This window comes from Chinchilla lanigera, unplaced genomic scaffold, assembly GCF_000276665.1.
Source record: "Chinchilla lanigera isolate Chin_1 unplaced genomic scaffold, ChiLan1.0 scaffold00038, whole genome shotgun sequence".
NCBI classification, from domain to species: Eukaryota; Metazoa; Chordata; class Mammalia; order Rodentia; family Chinchillidae; genus Chinchilla; species Chinchilla lanigera.
The window spans coordinates 18136437-18159572 of record NW_004955439.1 but is presented as its reverse complement, the minus strand read 5'-3'; the positions used below and the strand labels follow the sequence as shown (position 1 = coordinate 18159572).

Below are 23136 nucleotides of genomic sequence, written 5' to 3'. Positions count from 1 at the left end.
GGAAATTGTTGTTTTGGCCATCTCAGTTTTCTGGCGGCAAAATCCACGAAACTCTAAGGGAAAACCCACTTAGAATGACCCATCCAACAGAAAGTATGTGACAGTTCTTTCACTACTAGACACCTCTTCATGGCAACGTTGGCAGTAGGCTCCTCCTACACACATAGGCAAGCCCTGAGGCCGGGTGGAGGCACCCCCTGCACTGCCGCAGTGACATCACTGCACTCAGTGAGGAGGAGTGTCAGCTGTGACTGATGCCATCAAAGGCCACAGGTCCCAACATGTGAACATCCTTCCAGTGAGGCTTTAGACCTCTTGAAACTTGAAACTTTTTAGTTCAGCCTTTGAATGTAAAAAAAAGTCAAAAACAGCACATTGCTCTGTTAACACTTTTCACCTCTGTTCTGTGCCATCTCAGGGGTCTCACCCAGCCCGGGGGCAAGCGCCAGGGTCCCGGAGCTCAAGCGGTGCACTCGTGCCCTACACACCCCCATCAGTGAGAATGCTTGTGGCAGGTGCTTCTGCGGCCTGCTTCATAGCCACGAATGCTTGAAGCTTCAGTCTGGATTGGGGGAGTCTCACGTGCAGGAACCAGCTATGCAAAGTAGCTGTGATGACAGCACACACCCTGCACAAAAGGCCAGAGAGGCAGCAGCAGAGGAAGGAGGGTGTCACTAGATGGCCATGCCCCTGCAGCAGTTTATTTCACAGCTTCGGCTTTATGACTGCAATTCAGCTCGAGGTGCACCAAGACTCAGCTTGCCTCAGTGCCCAGGGCTGCCCAAGGCTATGGAGAGCGCTGTCCATTTGCTTACTCATCCTTCCATTCCTCTGAGACAGGTCTTCATTTCAACGGTTATTTAAAGTGCCATTGTGGGTTCAAGAGGCAGCGTGAAACTTTTCTTTACAGAGCTGTGTAAGTTTAGAGGTCTGGAAGTTACAGACTTGAGGTTGGTATGCAGGGTGAGGAGAGACTGGTCAAGAGAGTCTAGACCTTGCCCGAATTGCTCCTCCTCAGTTCTTAGCTGTTCAAGTGATTCTAATGTTTCCTTTAAGAATTTTTTGGGCCAAGGATATAGCTCCGCGGCATGGCACTTGCCTGGCAAGCACAGGGTCCTGAGCTTGATTCCCAGTACTAAAAACAGAAAAACAGAATTGTGAGCACATTGACTTCTGAAAGCTTCAGACACTCTGGCTATTCCAGGCAAGGGAAGGGGAGCAAGACAGGGATGTTCCGCCTCCATTGGCCCGATGACACTGTCCTCCTGCTATGACCTTGTCCTTCCCAGGGAGTGCCATGCTGCTGCCTCTGCCAGGACATTGTCCAAACTAACAGAGCACATCTTTCCTCAGGTCAGGCCTATTTATTTCTTTAGTCAATGCCAGAAAGTATAGATAAATTTTATAAGTTACCTCACCTGTTACGTATCAAATGAGTAACACCTCAGATATCTTGAGTGAGCGACTGGAAACAAGTATTTCTTTGTTATATATAGTACCTCTCCCCAAAGTAAGAAAAGCCTAACTTTGAATTAAATTCTCTGTGAGCCTCCCAGGGGACAGCCACACACCCTTCACTGAGCTTCCTGTCTCTAAGACAAGAGCCTTGAACTCTGACTAAAGCAAGTGGGTCAGAGTTCTCTCAAGGCACAGGGCCCCATGCCTGTGGCCACACAACACCAAAGGAGATGCATATGGCAGGGAGGCTGTGACACTGTGGCACACACCCCTTGGTTGTCCACAGTGGGCCCAAGTGTCAGTACATCCCATGGGGAGGTGGTTTATTAGGCAGCCTGCACTAGATGGTGAGTCCCCCAAAGCAAGGGCCTTTGCATTTCCCATTTTGCATTATTCTTGGGGCTCACGGAGTCTGCAGAGAGCAGAGAGCGCACTCTGAAACTGCAGCTGCGGTCGTTGTCATTGCCAAGGGCATTCTTCAACACCAAGAAGCCAGGCTTCCTTACCTCTCCCAGCTCTGGCCTTGAAAGATCTTGTTCTAGCCATCAAAAGTGTCCTTCCTTTCTAGCTTTGCTTCCTGGGCCTTTAGGTTTTTTTTCTCCTCTTTTCTGTAATATTAGTAACTAAAGAAAGGGGGAAAATGAGGCTTCCACACGGTGTAGAAATTGAAAACACATGAGAAAATATTTCCTCAAAATCTTACATAATCCCAGGCTGCTGTTGGCCCCTGTCCTCTGAGTGGCAGGTATCTGTGTGAAATGCAAATGTGTCTTACATAACTGCCCTTTCTGGTGGCCCTTGCTGACAAGGTGTTCTGATAGTCTCTTCATAGGCATGAGCTGAATTCACGCACTAGGAAGATGCCACCAGTGGACAGGGACTGGGACATACACACAGGTCCTCATTTTGACTCAAATGGCATCAAAAAGAAACAGGACAGTTAAAAGTTTAGACAGAAGAGGAATCTGCATGTTTTTAATGCTTAAATATATTGCTTAAGAAAATTCAGCATTCAGAGTGGTAAATGCACTTGAAATAACTTTTAACCAGGAGCCACTTTCAGGCAGTTTTTGCAGTGCCTCTTGCTTGCAGGAATCTCTCAGAACAAGCACTAAATCCCTTAGTCTATGCTGTTTATATAGCTTACTTTTAGAAGCACAAAGTCTGTTTAAATCCTTACTATAGCCCTATTTGTTTGGTTATAAATAAAACATATCTTTTCCATCATCAATGTTTCTTTTTAGCTGCTGAACATAAAATAGACTCTAGCTTCCCAAATTGAAATGTCATCTTCCTAATCAGAACTGACAATTGTAAATAACCATCTGGTTGGTTTTTTTTAAAGTGTCCTATTCTCACAAACGTATTTTCCAGCAGCGTCATATGTATTTAAAATGGTGAGCTCAAGCTAATCACCTCAATTTCAGGTTCTCAAAGAAACTGACAGTATCTCAGTTTTGAAATGGAGATCCTGTTACTCACCTGCCTCTCAACATAGTTTGACACCAAAGTGTGCAGTGTCATTGTTACAGCATACAAAATAGGAGATGTGCTTTCCTATTTTTTTGGTCTTTTTTTCTGCCCCAATGATACATATTTTGCAACCACAAAATATTCCAACTCCAACTCATTTTTTGAATAAGCAACTTCTGTTCGCTTCTCTTATCATTTGGGTGTCCACACTGTTGAGAAACAAAAAAGCTGCATAGTTTATTTACTCCTACAGTTAAATATATTTTAAAAAGTAAGAATATGAAATAAAGTGTTGCTTGTCCTTGCTGCTTTCTGGGAGGCAGGGAGAAAGCAGGGTGTGTTCGGCTTTCCATTGTGTGCAGACTTCCACACCCCCTCGGCTCCCATCAGGAAAATATGTCTGTCCCGTGGTCTATTCAGTTCTTGACCTTTTGACTAATATGCCAACAAAAGGCGCCATTTATTAGTGGTTAATATATGGATCTTTGTCCCTAAGGAACTGGATGGGGCTGTCACAACTCTCCCTCATCCCCATTATAGTTTCCATTTGTCCCTGAGGGATGAGCTTGGGGCTTAGCTACACAAACAGACCCTGCCACATTGGCCCCGAGTGCCCCAAAGACCTGAGCAGCAGCTCATCAGGAACATGGCTGGGCATGGGGGGCTTCAGGATCAGCCAGGCCTCCTGAGACCTTCTTCTCCCTCTGGTTAGGATCTGGGACACTGCGGTGTGTCTCACAGACCCGTTCTCCATTATGTGTCTCCATTGTCACAGTGCTGCAGTGCTCTCCTTCCTGTACCTTGGTCTTCACTCCTTTTTGCTTGTTGTTGTTGTTGTTGTTGTTGTTTCTGGGATTGAACCCAGGGCCTTCTCACGGAGCTACATTCCCAGCCCTTTTTAAATATTTTGAGACAAGTTCTCATTATGTTGCTGAGTTGTCCAGGCTAGTTGTTTGTTTGTTTGTTTGTTTTGTCTTTTTTTGAGACGGGGTCTCACTATGCAGTTTGGGCTGGCCTTATGTTCACTTTGTAGCTCGTCCTGAACTTGCAATGATCCTCCTACCTCAGCCTCCTAAGTGCTGGGATTACAGGCGTGTGCCACCACACCCAGCTCCAGGCTGGGTTTGAACTTTAGATCTTTTGCTTCAGCCTCCTGGCTTTGTTGCTTTTTGTCCTGGCCCCTTCAGGTTTTCTTCCATAATATCTTGTGCACCTGTAACCAAAAGCAAACACATTCATCCTTCCTTCTGTCTAAATTCAACTCAGAACATCTTGAGCAGCTCCCAGCAGAGAAGCGTGACCCTGTCCTTCCTAACCACACCCTTTTCTCTCAGCATGTCAGTCTTTCAAAAAAACCTGCTTAATCTGGGCATGGTAGTGCACTTCTGTAATCCCAGCACTAGGGAGGCTGAGGCAGGAGGATCATCATAAACTCAAGGCCAGCCTGTGCTACATAGTGAGTTCAAGGCTAGCCTGAACTGCATAGTGAGATCCTGTCTCAAAAAGAAAAAAAAGCTTGCTTACTTATACATTTGTCTATGTTTTGTTTTTTAAAAAAGTACGTCATTTTGCTCAAAACAGTAGGGCAAGATCCTCTTCTCAAAAATCTTATCTCCCATTTGTTTTATGTTACCATTTTAAAGCCATATAAGTTTATTTTCATGGAAAATTAATACATTTCACAGATGTATGTCTCACAATGTATTTCTTTTTGAAAATCAGTGATGTTTCACCAGCACCAATAGAAAGTAATCAAGACAGTTCACCTTTGCTGGGTTTTGGAAGAAAATGATGTCTCTCTAAGAAGTTGCTGGAAAATCAAGCAAAAGTACTGCTTGTCTATGATGTGTGCAGTGTCATTATTACAGCATACAAAATAATTTTAATTGTTGTATTTATTCTGGTCTGAATCACTCCCCAGTCATATTGAAATGTCACAAATAACTGAGAATACAATGTTTGAATACCATTTTAACCTCTAATATTTTTATATGCAAAGAAGATAAATATTTTAGGGCCATATCTGAAATAAAAGTGAAGTAAGTCCAACCTCCCATGAGACTCCAAGTTTCCCTGCAGCGCTGTGGTCGCTTTGTCCTCAGGCTCAGTGCACCTCCTCCTCACCCCTGGCTCCTCCCAGCCTACCCTGCTGTCCTGCGCTCCTTTCACAGATAAAGGGGGCAATGGGACAATAATGGCACACAGCTATGGGGGAAGTAATGTTGGTGATGTGAGCAGATGCAACAGAGAGTGTGGAGTGACTACGCATAGAGGAAACATGCAGAATCTGTGATGTGTGGGTGGAAGCAAAGGGGGTGTGTTTTGCCCAGCCCCCACAGTCACAGCAGCTCCCCCCAACTTCTCCAGATCTCCAAGTGCACTCAGGGATCTCTCATCCAAATGGTTTGACAATGACTTTACAGAGTAGAGTAGAGGATCTTGGATACAGGTTCCTGAGGTTTTCCAAGGTCACTACAAGACTCCCCTCATAGCATCTTGGGGCAGCCACAGGGGTCATGTGCAGGCTCTGGGTGGCTGGGCCTCTGCCAGGGTCTATATGCTCCCCGCTGTGGCTGACCTGCCTCCCTGGGCTTGGAGAGCCTTAAAGTAGTAGCAGCACCAACCCCCTAGGAAGCCGCACCTAAGAACAGTCATGCAGAGGCTCAGCGGTTGTTCAGGGGTAGGCATGCAGAGAGAGCACCATCCTTCCACTCCCGTACCGCATCAGGAGCAATGAGAACAACTGCAGATAACCCAGTGCTTGGGTCACCAACAGGATAAAAGTCACCACGTATGCAAAAACAGCAAAGACACAGGGATGGGTTAAGTGTCTCATTCCAGAGTGCATGCAGTGTAAACTACATGGGCCTGCTGCCTGGTCTGACGTAGACTGTTCCTTCTAACTCTGCCGTGCTGTGCTTGTGGAGAACTGCAGGCCCAAGAGAACGTCTGTGCAGCAGTCAGATGGAGAGCGGAGCCCGCCTTGATGTGTCTTGTAGCTGAGATGAACTCTCTGTCGTTTACTCTGTTGTAAGCTGTTTCTTCATTTTAGATTAATTTTCCTTAGTTCCATGCTGCGATTTGATATTTTTGCGTAGTTGTCACCAGGCCTAAGTCTCAGCAAGAGCATATAAAAATGTTAAGCAACTGTGGCTCCTAACAAGCGTTCAGAGAAAATGCCTAGACAGGTGTGTAGGGCTTTGGGTGAAGCTGCGGAGAAATAACTGGCTTCTTTATGTGTTTGCATGACTCAGTCAACTCCGGAGATGGCATCGACTACAGCCAGCAGAAGAGGGAGAACATCGGGGACTTGATCCAGGAGACGCTGGAAGCCTTTGAGCGCTATGGAGGGGAGGACGCCTTCATCAACATCAAGTACATGGTGCCCACCTACGAGTCGTGCTTGCTGAACTGACAGGGGAGCAGCTGCAATAGAAGGAAGGCTTCCCTGGTGCCGTAGTCATCTGTCTCTGCTGCTTCCAGCATCTCATTACTTGTGACTTCTACAGCTTTCTTTCTACAGCTGCTAGAATAGTGGCTTCTGGGCCATTGGACTGTTAGCCCTTTTGAGAGCAAGGCTTTCCAATACATAAATAGTGCCTGTTTCTTAGATTACAATAGTGTACTGTGCTTATTTGTTCTACAAGAAGAATTGCTTCTTTATACAGCTCGGTTGGAGGCAAGAGTCCGAGTTAAACCTTCAGTTGTATAGACAATAAAACTATAATTTTCATACGCAATTCAGCAATTGCTGTGCTGTGTCTGCCTGCCCTGAGGGTGATGTCAGAGGCTGTAAGGGAAGAGTTTGTGCTGACTGCTTAATAGGTGTTTGTCATGGAAGAGAAGCATCAGTTCAGCAGTGCCTCTCTAGCAGCTGTGTGGAATAATGTGCTTTGACATTCAATAAAACTGTTGAATCTATATTCCAATTACAGCAGGAAATTTTTGTAGCCCATTACAACCTGAGCTATAAACATAATTAATGTTTCTAGCCTACCGGTGATCTGGGCTTTAGGACCTTTCCAGTTTATATTTGCGTGCAGGTGGGGAGGGTGGGAGAGGATGGGATCAAGGCTGGGTATGAAATGTAACTTTTGCAAACATAGTTTTAAATGAAAAGCTGGCTTGAATCCTTGTCCTGCTATCTATGAGCGACCACATCCCAGGACGTGGTATGTTATTGAGAAAATGTTACCCAGCAGTTTGTTTAAAGCTTTCATCACTCTTGCAAATGGCTCATGTACAACTTGATGAGCACTATCAAAAGTTCTCATTGGCAGCTCTTCTGCCACTTTGCTTCCTCCCGCTAACTGTATGATTCTCACAGCACCATTCATTGGGTCTGGTGGCAAGCAGTATTTTAGGATTTTACTGAGACTGAAAAAAAAGACAAAAGATGTACATTTTTTCGCTAAAAAGGAATAGGTGCTCAGAAAGAACACTAACTTTAAGACACACACAGCCTTACAACAGCTGCTCAGGCATGCCAGGCCAGGAGCTCAGGGCACTTGAAACATGGCCCGGAAAACTTCATAAAGACGGAATACTGACTTTTCACACCTGAGAAATGCTATAAATGCCCAGAAATCTGTAGCCTCAAGTACCTCATTTCCATAGCAAAGTGTAGTTTCTGCTTAAATATGGAGAAATGAAATGCACTCCTCCATTCACTGAGTTCTGGCCTTGATGCTGTCACTACACTATTTAAGGTACTAGTTTTTCGAGGCTAAACCCTATTTTGAACTACTTCAACATTCCTTTTCCCACATTACTGGCCCAGCATGTGAATTCTGGTGTCTAGATGGGACCACCTAGCTCCTGCGAGCACTCTCAGGGTCCACATAGAAGCATGATCAGGTAGGCCAACCAAGCTCCCTGTGTAATATTTGGAAAAGATGCTGCTGGACTAGACATCAACAGTTTAGGGTGGAGTTTTCTCCAAACTCTGATGTCCACTTATTGTCATCTGGTGTGGCCTTGGCATTGGTGAGATGTTCAAAGGGAACACCAAAGTCCCTGAGATGGTTGGTTAGACTGTGGTTCCTTTGGCACCTGTGGAAGTCTGTCCCAGCATGGCCCACCGGGCTCTGGCAGCACACACAGAGGCAGGCCTGCCACCTCACACTCCATCACACACGTGCACAGTGGGTGTGAAGCCAGAAGGTACAACCAGGAACTCTGACTTTGGCCTGGAATTAAAGCACCAGGCTGCATTTACCAGTGCTGTCACTCATTAGCTGGGCCAACTTCAGCAAATTAACCTCCCTGAGCTGCATTTATCCTCATCTGTGAAGTGGCAGTTACCCTGGCCAGCACCAGTGCTGTAAGCATCAGAGGTAATGTGTGTAAAGTGCCAGCACAGGTTCTGATAGTCATGGAACTTTTATGTCAAAGAGAAATGGCACCCTGACAAAGAAATACACATGTGAAGGTACCAGCCATGTCTGGTGAAGTCCCCATGAGCCAGTAGGTGGTCCCTCTCACAGGGCCAGGTGAGAACACCCAGCCTTTCACAGCCACCTGCCCTCTTGGAAGCCGCATCCATGGCACATCTCCGTGGCTTCCTCTGTCCTATGCCAGGACAGCACATGAATTTTATGGTCTGTTTGTATAAAGGAAACAACAGGCTGAAATATAGTGGTTCAAAACTGTAAAATGGCTCTATGCTTGGAGAAATATTGTCAAAACCGAAGATCTGCTAAAGGAGCAAGCAAGCCCTTGTTCCCTGCTGGGGTTTGCGTATATGAGGTCCTGGAGAAGGTTCTGTGATGGCCATGGGAGATGTAACTTAGAGAAGCGGAGACGAGGACTTCTAAGTCTGTCTCAACACCCACTACGTGTCTTACTTCTTTTGGCAATTTTGAAATGTTTATCCCTAGCTCTTTGCAAAGCAAAATCTAGGAAGCGCAAGACAGGTGTTATAGAAGCAACACACTGGGGAGGCACCTGAACACTGTCCAAGTACACAGCTCCGCTCTCCCAGGGGAGTTGAAATGGAGTCAGGAAGGCTCAAGTACTTTCTGAACAGTTATGTCTGTGGAAATTCTCCCTTTCTAGAAATGGGCCCATTCACCAAAACTAGTCCAAAGGAGGTTCTGCCTTGAGCAAACTCTCTCTAGCCAAGTTCCCACTCAATCAGCCAAGTCGTATCCACTGCACATCAGATGGGAAGGTTCTCAATACTCACAGTGCACTGGCCCTTGGTTCTGTGCTAGAGATGTCACCAGGGTGATAAACACTGTCCGTAGTCCACCATTTCCACCCCAACGGCCCATCAGGGATCTGATGGGCGCCCATAAAACACCGTAGCTTTTCCAGGCCCAGCAAGAAGGTCTTTTCCAAGCACAGTAACCCTATGTCTTATAAAACAACACGTTTGAAGTGAGTGGAGCTCTCTGGTTTCCCAGATCTGTCATTTCTTTGCTCTGTAAGGAACCTGAGGATAGTGTTTGCCCATATTCTGAGGGGCAGCAGCCATTCTGAAATAGGCGCTGTGACCCACTCTCCCAGGATTTTTGTAACCATGATGTTGTAATACAAAAGACACTGTGAACATCCTCTCTGCCCTGCAACAGGTAAAATATATACAAATGGGGGCTGGGGATTTAGCTCAGTGGCACAGCTCCCGCTGGCAAGTGCAAGGTTGTGAGTTCGATTCCTGGTACCAGAAAAAAACAAAACAAAACAAAACTATATATACAAGTATACTTGGCTTAGTCAAGAGCACGTTCCACTAGGAAAATACATCTTGGTGTTGAATCTGATCCTAAAAATGTCTCCCATCATGCAGTGTGTTTGGCAGTCTCCAACACGTGACTGTGTACACACTAGGTGGGAATGAAAAGCTCAGTTTGGCTGTGTCTCAGAAACCCTAACCAGCAGTAGTTAGCTCCTCTAGTGCAGGGACCACCCATACCACTAAAGAGGAGCGAAGCGGCTGTAGAAAGGAGTGTGCCCCAGCGTGTTTGTCCCAAGTCCCCTTGGTGAGAAGTGACTTTGTCACTTTTGCTTGTAGTCTTAGCCAGTGTCAAGTCTCAGTACTGATGCCGCTTGGTTCTCCATGCAGGCTGGCAATTAGCCAACTCTCCTATCAGTGGTTAATGGTCTGGACAGATGCGTGATGGAAAGTGGTCTTTGCACACTGCTTCATTTGCATTTCTGTTTCAAGGGTTGGTTTTTGCCTTCCTCAGTGGGAATATTTTTAAGGTACTTGGATTCTTGATTCATTTTAGTTTGCCAAGTTTCTGTAAGTTTAAATCTGTATAAAAGAACTTGTTCTCTTCCTGTGCTTGATAAGTCTGAGAATTTATTACTTTAGTTTCTTTTTTATTTAGAAATTATTGAGAAATATTGCTTAGCCTTACCTTAGGAATCCATTGTAAACTATGCACCTTCTACCCATATAAGTGTACATTACACCCAGTGTTTTGACAGTCCTTTCAAGCTATTTTCAGATATTCCAATTCTAATCCATGCACCAAGAGACCCAGGTTTGGGGTTCTTGTGTCAAACCCTCTAAGAAATGGCAGTGCTTCCACCAAGAGACAAGGAGAGAGAATGTACTCACAATAAAGGCACTAGGTAGACTGAGGACAGATCGGAAGGATAAGCCTGTTGCTACAGGATGCTCCTTAATGCTTGGACTGGCTGCTCTTCTTTGGTCTCTTGGGTCCCTTTCCTAATTTTTTTAGCATTGCAGGACCCAGGCTCAAGTATCAGCCTCCTCTCTCCACTTCCACCAGTGTCCTGGCTGTCCTATCCACCCATCTTCATCTCCATATATTTACCACTGATTCTCAAATGTAATCCCAGGCACCAGCTGCCCCACTGCCCACTGTTCACTTCCCCCAGGATGTCTAAGATGCTTATCAAACCAGATGTATGAGACCTGATCCCCTGGTTCTCACCACGGTCTGCTTTGCCCCCAACCCTGTAATGCTGCAGCCCAAACAGCAGGCATCCAGCTAGCTGCAGGCTCCACCCAGAAGCCCAGAATCACTCCTGACTCCCCTTTTGTTATACATCTACACCCAAATCCTTCCAAGTCCTGTGTACAAAGCTGTCTTAAATAGACCCATATTTGCCACCTTCTAGCAGCTCCTTCCTTGTGCCCTGGACCAAGCGGCCACCTTGCCTGGCTGATGGGGAGTACCCTCTTCCAGAAGTCAGTAACCTTGAAAGCTCCTACATTCAGGCTGGAAGTACTTCCACGTCTCTCACTGTGGGCCTCACGCTGCTCACACCACGAGCCCATGGTGAATCTTGGCTTCTTCCCACCTTGCCCCACTTCCTCACCGTATCAGAGTCAGGATTGCAGGCTCTTTGCTTCCCTGCTCCTCCAGCAGTCCCCAGGGCTGGGGTACTCACTTGGCTTCCTTCTCCCAGCCTCATTCTGGTGTCTGTGAGTGTCTGTTCCTCAGAAAGCTCTTTCCTGACTCGTTTGTTCTTATTCTCTATCCATTCATTTCGCTTTACTTGCCTCAAAACACTGACAAGCATCTGGCACAGTGCGCTTGCTTACTGACTGACTGTCTGATAGCGTGAATGTAGGCTCCATGAGAACTGAGATTTTCTAGAGCAGGGTCGGTGTGCAAACAGCCCTCATTAGACACGTGTTAGATAAATGACTGAACATACCTCCACAGCAGCACAGATGGGCCATGTCAAGCCAGCATGCCGAGAGCAGTAGGGGACACTGATGTGCGCAGCGGACTCTCCTCACCCAGCCCTCTGCTTTACAAAGCACTGGCTTACCTCAGGGTCATCTGTCTTGAAGTTGGTGCTGTCTTGAAGGGAGAAGAATTGCCAGTCATTAAGTTCATTAAAGATGTTCTGACTTCAGATAATACAAGGGGGTGCTGCTGTCATGGGCAGAAGCATTTATTACTGTGCTTAAACCAAGTCAGAGGGAAGTAATTTAACTATGCCCCGAAGTTCTTGGAAACACAGGCTCACCTGGTCAGCAGACAAGTGTTCAGTATGCACAGTGCAAGCATTTCCTTGGCACAGCTGTCTGCGCTGCACATGCACTATCTCCCCCACACCTCCTGATGGGCCCAGAAGTCAACTACCCTTTGTTAGCAAGGTGGTCAATGTGGTCGAGGTCCCTTTCAACACTTCCCAGTAATACACACGTGTTCCCTGGAAAGGACATTGAGCTCGTGTGGGCCCAAGCATCCACTGAAATTTGAATTCGCAAGAAGAGTAAACAAGTAGATCAAGTGCCCAAACCCTGCCGGCAACCAGAGTTACCTCCCAGCATATCCTAGACCAGTGGTTCTCAAAGTCGATCAGCAAGATCAGCATCAGGGAGCTGAGGAGGAATGGAAGTGTTAGAGACCCTGTCCAGGATAGCAGGATCAGAATCTCTGGGATGGGCCTCAGTCCTCCATGTGACTGGGGTAGCTTGAGCAGTTTGTGAGCCACCATCCCAGACCATGGCTTCTGTCCCAGTGTTAATTCCCAACCCTTTGGAAAGCCCAGATAAGCTGAAAGTCAATGATCCACAAGCCAGATTTCCATTGATCCTATTTTCAAGCCTGGCCACTCTTGCAATTTTCCATTAAGCAATAGGACTCTTTAGGGAAATTAATCTAATGTAGACTTGGGGAATAATAGGAAAGCTTCAACTTCCTCATCACAAAGATAACCAAATTGTCCTCAGTCTAGAGAATGAATAATACGTGTGCCCTAGAAAAGCATGGTTTAAATCAATTAGCAGAAAGCCAATGATAAAAATCTATCATCTTTGCTTTAAATATTACCAGGAAAAAAAAGCATAGAAGGTTCATTGTTCCATATGGAATCTCTGAATATTAACTGTAATTGTCAACTTTATGCCTGAAACTTTAAAAAAAAGAAGAAGCAGAAAATGAATGCTCAAAATGCAAAGTACGTGAACCAGTGAAAGCGTCTCACACAGGACTTTGCTTACCACACACTCTTACCCCCTCAGGAAGACGTCTATGTTAACATCTCCCCTGTTGCCCTTGGACTTAGGGCTCTGTGGGCTAGTGAAAGCCACCCAGTTCAGACTATGTTCATATCCCAGGGCTGCCACGTGGCATTTAATTCCGTGAGATGCATAATGGGGACATTCTCTGGCCAGAGCCTTAGTGCCTCTCTGTCTCCCCTTTCGTGCATCTGGGGCAGCCAGCATTACATTAAAATGCAGCCAGAAAAATGTCCCATAAAGAACATTATTGACAAAAAGGTAAAATTTTAATAAGCCTTCAGTAGGCTCTATTCAGGAGGGGAACTATGTCATATAAGTAGGATTTTTACAGCCCTCATTGGAATTCGCCATATTAAAAGAATGTTTTCAGTTTAGAGAGAACCCAACTGCAAAGCATTCCTGAACTGTGACAATCTTTGCCACCATCTAATATTATGTGGTGGATCTTTGTTTGCTGAAGCGGTAGTGAATACCTCCTGCTGGAGTAATTTTCCCTCCAGTTCAGAGCTGGACACCAAATGGATTAAAATGCATTGGAAAGGCAGAGGTGTAGTCTTTTGGACATGCTTAAATTACTAAGTGTCACTAATGCAGCAAAGGCCACATACTTAACAAATACCACAACACCTCACAAAAGAGGTCGGACAGTGCTGTCTGAATAAAGCCTTTCTCCAGAAAACATCTGCAGGAATCTATAGAACAGCTCCAAGGTGCAAAACCCCTCTAACCTCAAGCAGCTAAGAGGCTACTGGGCCACCCCTGGGAGTCTGGCTTTCCTGCCTCCGCAGTTGGGATAGAGCTTGGGAGAGGTGACACTTGTGAAATGCTCAGGATTATGCAAGAGTGGGGACTTGTAAGCACTGTTCTCACAGAAGATCAAGTACTGTACCATTTGTCCAAAAAGAAATTAAAATCTGCATTCCAACATTTGTTCCTAGCAGGGTTGTAAAACAAATAGACGAAGACCTCAGGGTCTTTGTTATACTTGGTAGATTATAGTTGGTGGGGAGGGGTCCTGTGTATGTACAGATTCACTAGTTTGGCTTCAAAAACAAAGATATTAACTCCAATCCAAAAGATAAAATTAAATCCAGGGACTGGGTATGAGGTGAGGAGTAAAACCATTTGGTTAGAATTCAGGTCAAGTCCAGGCATAGGTCCCTAATGTACTCTCCAGACAATACTGATCTTCCAGTACAACCCTCTGAGCCTCAGTTTCACCATCTGAAATATGAAAGGAACCCATTAGAAAGTAAGAGGGGTAGTCTGTGAAACTTGCTTAACACTGTGCAGGAGATTTAATCTTTCCATAGAAGACGCCCAGAATATGTGCATATAGTGTAAATACAAAACAATAAGAATAGAAATCCATACTCCACTCTAAAATCCCAAATTCATTTTAGAATATGATGGCCAATGAGATGATCAAGGAGAGACAGCAGTATGGTCAGTCTGTGTTGCTAGGGTGCAGTACTGTCATTCGTGTGTGCGTGTGTCTATGTGTGTGTGTGTGTGTGTGTGTGTGTGTGTGTGTGTGTGTTCCATCACTAACCAGAATCCACATCATAGCCAGTAAGTCTCATGGCTTTACCACTGAGAAGACCAAGACACAGAACTAAAATTTTTGTCTGCACACTACACCAATGAATTGATTCCTGGCAATGCTACAGAACGCCAGGGAGCATTTATTTTTAGCCTGAGTGAACACAATTTCCATCACTTTGAAGTTTGTTTCCTCAGCCTCTTATTGGTGAGGTTGTCAGCTCACTCTAGCTCACCTCTGAAGACAGTGCTTTCTTTCATTCCCAAATGCACCCAGCTCCTCATCGCCATCACATGCCTGGCTTCTCTGAGGTCTCCATCCCTCCTGCTGAATGTTCCTCTAGACAGCTGCTCCCTCTCCTAGCTTCTAAACCCAACCAGTGGTTGGACCCACACTTGTCAATTTCCCAAGAACTACAGACACAAACCAGGGTGGGGACCTAGGATTTAATCACGGATGAGACTTGATATTTTTAATCTTTTACGAGATTATATTTTCCCTCAAACTATAAGTTAATGGTACTTGCTTTATTTAAGCACCTTGAGAATGACATTTGTCCTTAGCTTGGAGGAATATAAGGGCTAATCAGAAAATATGGTGTGCTTAAATTTTAAAATATTCATTATAGTAAAAGATGCATTGTTTTTAATCCCCCTCACAACAGTCCCCCAGCTTTGAGCACACTTATCCCACTGCTCTTACCACTTTCTTTGTCTCAATGGGTGTAATCAGAACTACAGTGAATGCTGCTGCTGAGGGCCATGCAATAGAAAATCAGGCTTGGAAAAGCATTTGGTGTGTCCTCATCCACTCTATTCACTAGGTCTGGCACCATGTGACTTCTGCCTCTTCCTTAATGTCAAAATGACCATGAAAGGTATTGATTCGCGGAGGAAGCCAGGACAGCACAAGTAAAAACACTCAGGGAGAAAGACTTCCAGATCTGCTTCCATCACACAGACACTGATCACGGTGAACAACATTCCCCCCCTTTGTCCTTTTCACCCCATCCCCACACTGACCTAAGCAGCAGTTCCTTCATAAGTCCTGACCACAACAGTACTGTTGGCTCATAAACCTCCCCGGATTCCCATCTTTCCCTCCTGGGGACCTTTCCCTCCTAAGAGGTGTGAGGATCCTGCTCTGAGCTGGAATTGGGAGACGAGGGTTTCAGACAGGGTACAGGCCACAGACAACGTGAGAGCTTAGCCAAGTAATTGAACTTCCCCAGGCTTCAGTTTCCCCTTCTGTAAAATGGAGTATTAGGGATATATCTCAATCCTGAAAGTCCCTTCCAGTGTTAAAATGTGCCATTCTGACCTGTGATAACCCGAGGCCAGTGTACAATGTGCTACTTTCCTCCTTTGCTTCTCTTCATCTGCCTGCATGGCCTTTTGAATGAAGCAAATAAAGCCAAAGAAACTCCAATTTGAGGCACTCTGTAGGGTTCACTGCTTCCCTCCCAGAACCTGCCTTTTCCACAGGGATGCCATGGCTCCAGCCTCCCTCCCTGGGCCAAAGCTTTTCCCAGGGAGGAAGTGGGACTCAGCCCAAGGTTGTCTGCTGGGGCCTGGGAATCCAAGATCCACATCCCAAGTGTGGCCAGGGTGAAAAGAATCATGTGCCAGGCTGCAGCTCTCCCTGTGCTCCTGGGCACCACTGCCAGCAGCCACTTTCATCAGGGCTGACAGGCCTGGACACCAGCACTTTCCCACAGCCCCTGGCTGCTGGAAGGAGTCCTTGCCATGACAGTCACGCAAAGAATCAGCTTTTGTCTGCTTTTACTTTCTTGTGCATGAGACCTTTTTCTTCTCCTCCCTCTAATCTGCTCTGGCTGGAGGAGAGCGTACCCCTGCAGTGCCAGCTCCATCCCTGCTGACCTCCAAGGCTGGACCCTGTGCCAGCTGTTCCTACCGTTTCCCAATGTACTTTCCCTGATAAATCTGAAAAGTTTGCAACTGCTGCTTTGGGGAGACAGTTTCAAGCTTGGGAAAGATGTGATAGTGGCACTTCATTCTAAAGGAATAAGGACAGCTTTTTTCCCAGCCCAAAACAGGACAAATGTTGGGGGCTAGGGTTATGTTTTTAGTATAAGACAAAGATTTGCTTGCAAAAAATCTCTTAGACTCTTAACTTCCTATTTTCATAATACCTGTCCACCTGGGTCATTTGTTTCTCACCAGGTGGGCTTTAAAACCATGCTAGGAAATTATAAGGAATATCCAGAGGGTAGAACACTGTGGTCTCATGATCCCACACACTCTTGAGGGACATTCCTAATGAGTGTATTTAACAAGATATTATAAAAAATACATGGACTGCTGTTGCAAAGTATCAGTCAATAGGAAGTCAGGCTCATAAGAACGTTACGATGGGTCCTCATCCACCTCATTCACTGCATCCGGCACTGTTCAAATTCTGGTTCTTTCCCAAAATCAAAATGGCCACTGAAGGAAAAGGAATTGATTCACGGTATCCATGCAGCAAAGCCGGCACAACTGAAGATGCCCGAGAAAAGGACTCACTCGGGTACTGCTTTGGAATGCGGCAAGCATGAAGAGATGCGTGTGTTCCAGATGAACGGAAGTATTTTAAGGGGGATTGGTGGCAATGTGACCTTTACTGTAATGGTTTTTTAAATTTGACACACCATATTTTTCAATCATACCTTGTTAACTAAGTTCACAAAAATAAAGTAGGAATGTCCTCAGCAATGAAAGGTGCCATAAATGGGCTGAGGGTCTGAAGAAAGGTAGAAATTCAGCATGGTGAGAGGAGAATGAGGTTGCATTCAAGTCTCCAACACCACCACATCAAGCGGAGGTGACACAGGGCCGTCCTGTGCTATGATTCTTCATTGTTGTCTTATAAATCATCTGAGCATACTTACAGAGGCCTCTGCTAAAATGGGTAACAGATATTATCCTCCTTTGAGGAACAACTCAAAGAAAACTCTCTGTTGTCACCATTATAGTGATCTAATCCTAGAGGTTGTGCTTCTGCTTTTTCCCTGTTCTTAGCTTCTGTTCAGGCTGAACCTCCTCTCACACTGAGCACTGTACAGCAAGGTCTTTAGGACAAAGGGGTCTTTTCGCACTTCCCCATGCTTTGACACCTCTGAAGCCACTTAGACAGCAGTACAGACACAGCCCAGGCCAGCGGTGACTGCCTCCTGTTCTCCAGTGGCTGCTCCCTGATCAGACTTACCAGAACCCCAGCCCAGGATTTGGCAGTGACAGGATTTGGGATTCATGGCTTAACGCTGCTTCCCCTCAGAGAAATCATTTCCTATCTGTCTGCATATCTCAGACAGCCTTCACTGAAGGATGAGCAAGAAACTCAATTCACATGTCAAATGACTATTTGTACTGCAGATTAAGGAAGAGAGATAATTAATTTTTTAAAAATTATGGCCAAAGCAAAGTTTGTGTTCTCATAAATCATTATGGCAATACAAGTTAGAACCCCACAGAAATGCTCACCAGCCTGGCAGTCAACAGAGGCTGGTACAGCAGGGCTGTCCTACACAGTCGATGTGGAGGAAGATTCTGCCACCACTTGCCCTGTGACCCTCTAACTGCATTCCTGGACATTCATCCGAGACATGAAGTCATTTGCACACAAAATTACTGTACAAAAATATTCAAATAGCAAATAACTGGAAATGTGCTCCTCAGTAGGAGAACGAAGAAACAAGCCGTAGTGGGGCTGGGTGTAGTGGCCTACACAATAGTCTCAGCTCTTTGGACGTTCAAGGCAGAGGGTCACTTGAGCCCAGGTCACTTCAGGCCATCTTTGGAACATAGCAAGACCTTCTCTCAAAGAAACAAACAAATAACCACAACAAGGAAAATCAAAGCAAGGCACAGTATGTCCAGGGCTGAACACTCTGTGTACTTAAGACAGTATTACTGATCCTGGAACCACCATGAATGCAACCCAAATTGCATGAAGGAAAAAAAAAATACCTCTAAGTGGGCACAGACTGACCAGGAGAGGGTATGATGGAACTTTAGGGGTCATGGGGATGTTCAGATATTGACAAAGTTTGAGTTATAAAGTATATACGTGGTATGATCAAAAATACAGTGAATGCCAATTTTTTTTATAAAAAATTATGACAATAAAAGATACATTGCTATTAATCCTCTCAAAATACCTCCTCTCATTTCAAACACACTTGTCCTATCATTCTTACCACTTTCTGAAGCAGTTCTGGAAGTCCTCCTTCATGTCTTTTGTTGTACTGTTGTCTTGCATCCACTGAAAACATTTACCTTTCAGGATCAGTTTGACTTTGAGGAACTTCCAGAAGTTGAATGGTGCCAGATCTAGTGAACAAGGTGGATGAGAACACGGTAGTTTTTATGAGTCTGCCTTTCCATTGGATGGCACTCGCCAGCAGCATTCACTGTATTTGTAATCATACTTAGTAAAGACACTCGGGAAGAGGAACTGCTTCAGAAAGTGGCAAGAATGATGGGGTGGTATGTGCAAAGTAAGGGAGAGTGTTCACAAATTTTTTGTAATGATTTTTGAAAAATTTAAACATTCCTGTGTATTTTGATTATTAATTAGACATGTTAAAAAATCAGCAAGTACACACATGAAATTTGAGTGTTTTCTTGTAAATTATTCTTCTAAAGGGGAAAAAAATAGAAAACACATTGCAGAAAGGAAGCTCTAGCCCTCCCTCGAAGACAGGATTGGAGAGAGTGGGCCCAGGTGGGGCAAGCTGGAGTGGGGACCGTGTGGAGGTGCAGTGTGGTGGGGGAGCACCCATTCCTGGGCTGCCTCAGTGGAAAATGTGGTGGTGTACGGTGTGGTGGTTCATGCTTGTAATCCCAGCACTAGGCAGGCAGAGGCAGGGGGAGCTCCATGAGCTCAAGGCCAACCTGAGCTATATAGTGAGTTCAAGACCAGCCTGAACTACACAGTGTGACCCTGTCTCAAAGAAAAGTGTATTGGGGATCCAAGGCCAGAGACCTGGGGGTCTTGCTATGAGTGCAATTCCCCCTGGGCAGATCAGCCACCAAGAGGAAGGGCAAGTCCCTGGCTATGAACAGCTGCATTTCAGGTTAAAAAACCTGCATTACAAGGGACATCAGCTCCCATTTTCCACCAGACTTTGGAATGCCAGGCTAGACAAGGGCCTGGCAGTGCTCAAACAAGTACTTTGCATCTTCTGAGGAGAGGCTCCTCAAGAGCAGCCTCTCTTTCCATCCACGGCAATGCCGGGCCTGGAGGACGGGCTGGACAATGCCAGGAGGAGCAATTTGACACAGTCAGGAGAACTCATGCAGCATAACTGGCCAAGTGAGTCAGCAGCATGAAAAAAGGAAGGACAGTGCTGAGTTGAAGTCTCCAAGGACCTGACAGCCAATTAAAATGAACAGCCACCGACAGGCCTTGAGTTTGAACAAAGCTATGGTAAAGAACACACAAGCTGAATACAGAGTAGGTATTAGATGAGAAGAAATCTGGTGAAATAGAAAGGTAAAGATGACTGAATAAAACAGGTTACAAGACTGTGTACATTCTGTGTCCTCTTGAGATATATATCCAGGAGGATATTGTCTACTAAGATACTCATAGTCATGATCTATGAGTAGCATAAATGTAAAGGGTGGTTATTTGTTGTTGTTTGCTTGTTTTTGCATTACCAGGAATTGAACCCAGAGCCTTTCTACCTTTTTTAGAGCTACCTTCTCAGCCCTTTTTTATTTTTAATTTTGAGACAGAGTCTTGCTATGTTGCTAAGTTGTTCAGGTTGGGCTTGAATTTGAGATCCTCCTGCCTCAGCCCCCCAGAGTGCTGGGACCACATATGGTGTACACGGTTATGCACAGTTGTATGCAGTTGTTTATGTACCAAACAACTGGCTGGTCTTTTGGTTTTTGTTTGTCTCTGCTTTCTGGAGTGCTACACCTAAGGATATCACATCTGTCATGAGTTAAACTGATCCCTTTCCAAACTTATATGTTGTTGTCTTAACCCCCACCATCTCAGAATGCAGCCTTATTGGAAATTGAGTTGCTGTAGGTGAAATTAGTGAAGTTAGGATGAAATCTTACTCAGGTAAGGTGTGCCTTTGTCCAGTGACTGGTGTTCTAAAAAAAAAAGGAGGGTAACTGATATAACACCTCTACTAAGAAAAATTACTTCAGTTTTTTGAGACAGGATCTCTTTATGTAGCTCAGGCTGGCCTTGAACTTACTTTGTAGCCCAGGCAGGCCTTGAACTCTCAGTGATCTTCCTGCCTCAGCCTCCCAAGTGCTGGGATTACAGGCACGCACCACTGTGGCTGGCCTAGTTGCTTAAATATAAAAATTAAAAGAGAAAGTATGGGATAGGGGTGGGGATGCCAGGAGCTTCTACTTCTCAAGGTAGCAGCTTCCATTTCCCCACAATGCTCCTGGGTGGAGGGCCACCCTACCTGCACCTAGGGATGTCATGAATCAGCCTCCTCCTGACTCATCCCTCTGGAGCCGGGCAGAGTTGTAGCTGGTCCAGCCTCTCCCAGGAGGGCAGGATGCTCCCCATCTGCCTGCTTGTTGAATTCCAGACATGGGGGCTGAGACTATAAAGAGCACTTTCCATGGGGACACCAAGCGTGCTGGGTGACATCGGAGCCCATGTGGGCCCTCAAAGGCCTCCGCCCAGTGAGTTCTGTCTGAGTCTATTATTATAATGAAACGCCTCACCCTCACCCACAGCCCAAGGCTGGGCCCAGAAACCTGAGCAGAGCCAGGCCCAGCAGATCAAAATAACTTCCAAGAATAATCCAGCCTGCGGCCTGCTCGGCCCTGCACAGCAGTCCCAGCCCAGGCCTCCTCCAAGACCCAGGCCTCCTCCACTTCCTCCTGGCTCCCCAAGAATGGAGTTATCATGTCTCACATACTGAAATGCAATCAGCTGGAACAATCAGCGGAAATGTGGAGCTTTCTCCACGGAAGAGCCAAACAGGGCCCTTGTTTATCAAAGGGACAAGATTTACTCAGTTGCTGCAAACTTCCAAAGACTTCCTTTTCCAAAAGAAAGGCCTGGAAGAAGGTCATGTCCTTCACCCTCCTCTGCTGAGCCAGGAGCTCCGTCTGCTTTACCTCAGGCCAGCCAGGTGACCCTCCCTCCATCAGCTGCCTCAGGAAAGCTCCGCAGTCTCTCAGAGGGGACCTGGAGGAGGACACAGCCGGATTCAGGACCATGCACAGCTGGTGACCATGAGGAGCCTGAATGTGCACCTGTCCATCCACCTGGAAGGAGCAAGGAAGGAGTGGGGAGAAGGGGGCAGAAGGGGAGAGGAGAAGCAAAGAGGGGGAGGAAAGAAAGGGCAGGAAAAAAGAGGGAAGGGTAGGAATGGGGCTCCCCACCAGCCCTCATTGTGAACCCTGTATTGAGCCACGATGTAAGCCAAGTCCCACACCTCTGAAGGCCCTGCTGGTCTGGGCCTCCCTCCTCTCCCCACATCTGGCGGGTCTTCCTCAGTTCTTATCATCATGTCCTGTGCCTGCCTCAGACCCTCTCCTGCATCTCACCCTCCCCGCTGGAGCAGAGTGAGCAATAGTGAGGCTCTGGGCCACTGTGTCCTGTCCTGAGTCCTTGCCCTGCCCCCCTCCTCACCGGGCCTCTTTTTCTCTGTTCCCTAAGTGGCCTGGGTTCACACACTGATCTCTGGATTCTGGGCCCCTGTTTACCCTGTGGCCTCCAGGTAAGCAGACAGCTGGGGCCTGGGTGTGACCCCCAGGGCAGCACCCTAGTTAGAACCATCCAGTCCCTCGGAGACATGCCAGGTGTCACAGTGCCTGTGGGCTGGCCATGGACCAGGCCGCGTACAAGTCACACCTATGAACGAAGCACTGGCATGCAGGCTTCCCACTGCCTCCCCAGGGGCTCTGACAAAGCTACAGGTGGGAGTTTATATGCCACTGCCTGAGGAAGTGGCTGCTCCCAACAGATGCAAAGACGCTGCCAAACTTGAAGGATGACGGGGAATCTGATGCCTGTCTGTCAGGCGATGATGAGAGATAACTTTTAAGAATAGCACAGAGCCTCTGCCTACCTCCTGGAGGACGCACCACTCCAGGCTCAGAAGGATATCAGAAGGAGCCGGGTGTTCCTCAAGAGATACAGGACACATTTTTGATAATCTCTGTTCTGGAGGGGCTCCCTGGGCCGCCTGATATGAGAAGCCCAGGTAGGGAGGACAAACAACTGGCATAAATGCATGGATACAAGAGGAAAAGGAAGGCTGTCTCCAGCTAGATACAGATGCAGCCTCAGAGTTTTTTGGTGGGGCGTGGGGAGTGCTGGGGATTGAACTCAGGGCCTTCATATTGAGCTACCTCAATACTGAGCTATCCTCAGTCTTCTCTTTTCTTTAAGACAGGGTCTCACTAAGTTGCATAAGCCATCAACTTCCAATCCTCCCAGAGTGCAGAACACTTTCTCTGTGCCACAAGTCAAGCAGAGTCTCCTGGAAGTGAAAGCCTTTGGGCTACCCATGCTTCCGCTGAGGAGGACTCCATCTATGTCTGCCCACAGGGAGAGAGACTGATGCCGGTGCTCTCTGTGTGTGACACCTCAAGGCAGCTGCGTGGTCTGATACCCAGGCCATGCTGGTTGTGTCTGCCCTGTCTAGCAGTGGCCCTGAGCAGTGGGCTTGAGTGTGGGAATCCTACATCCAGTGAGGCAACCTCCTGTAGAAGGG

General features: G+C 46.4%; 1 protein-coding gene across 1 annotated transcript in view; it reads left to right on the top strand.

Moving 5' to 3' along the window:
* Nucleotides 1–6854, top strand: part of Pacrg (PARK2 co-regulated) — a 511308-nt gene extending 504454 nt beyond the window's left edge. Inside the window, exon 5 of the mRNA XM_005390691.2 lies at nt 6186–6854. Coding sequence (XP_005390748.1) covers nt 6186–6346 — 161 coding nt within the window. The 3' untranslated portion in view covers nt 6347–6854. The remainder of the gene's footprint in view (nt 1–6185) is intronic.
* Nucleotides 6855–23136: the final 16282 nt, after the last annotated feature.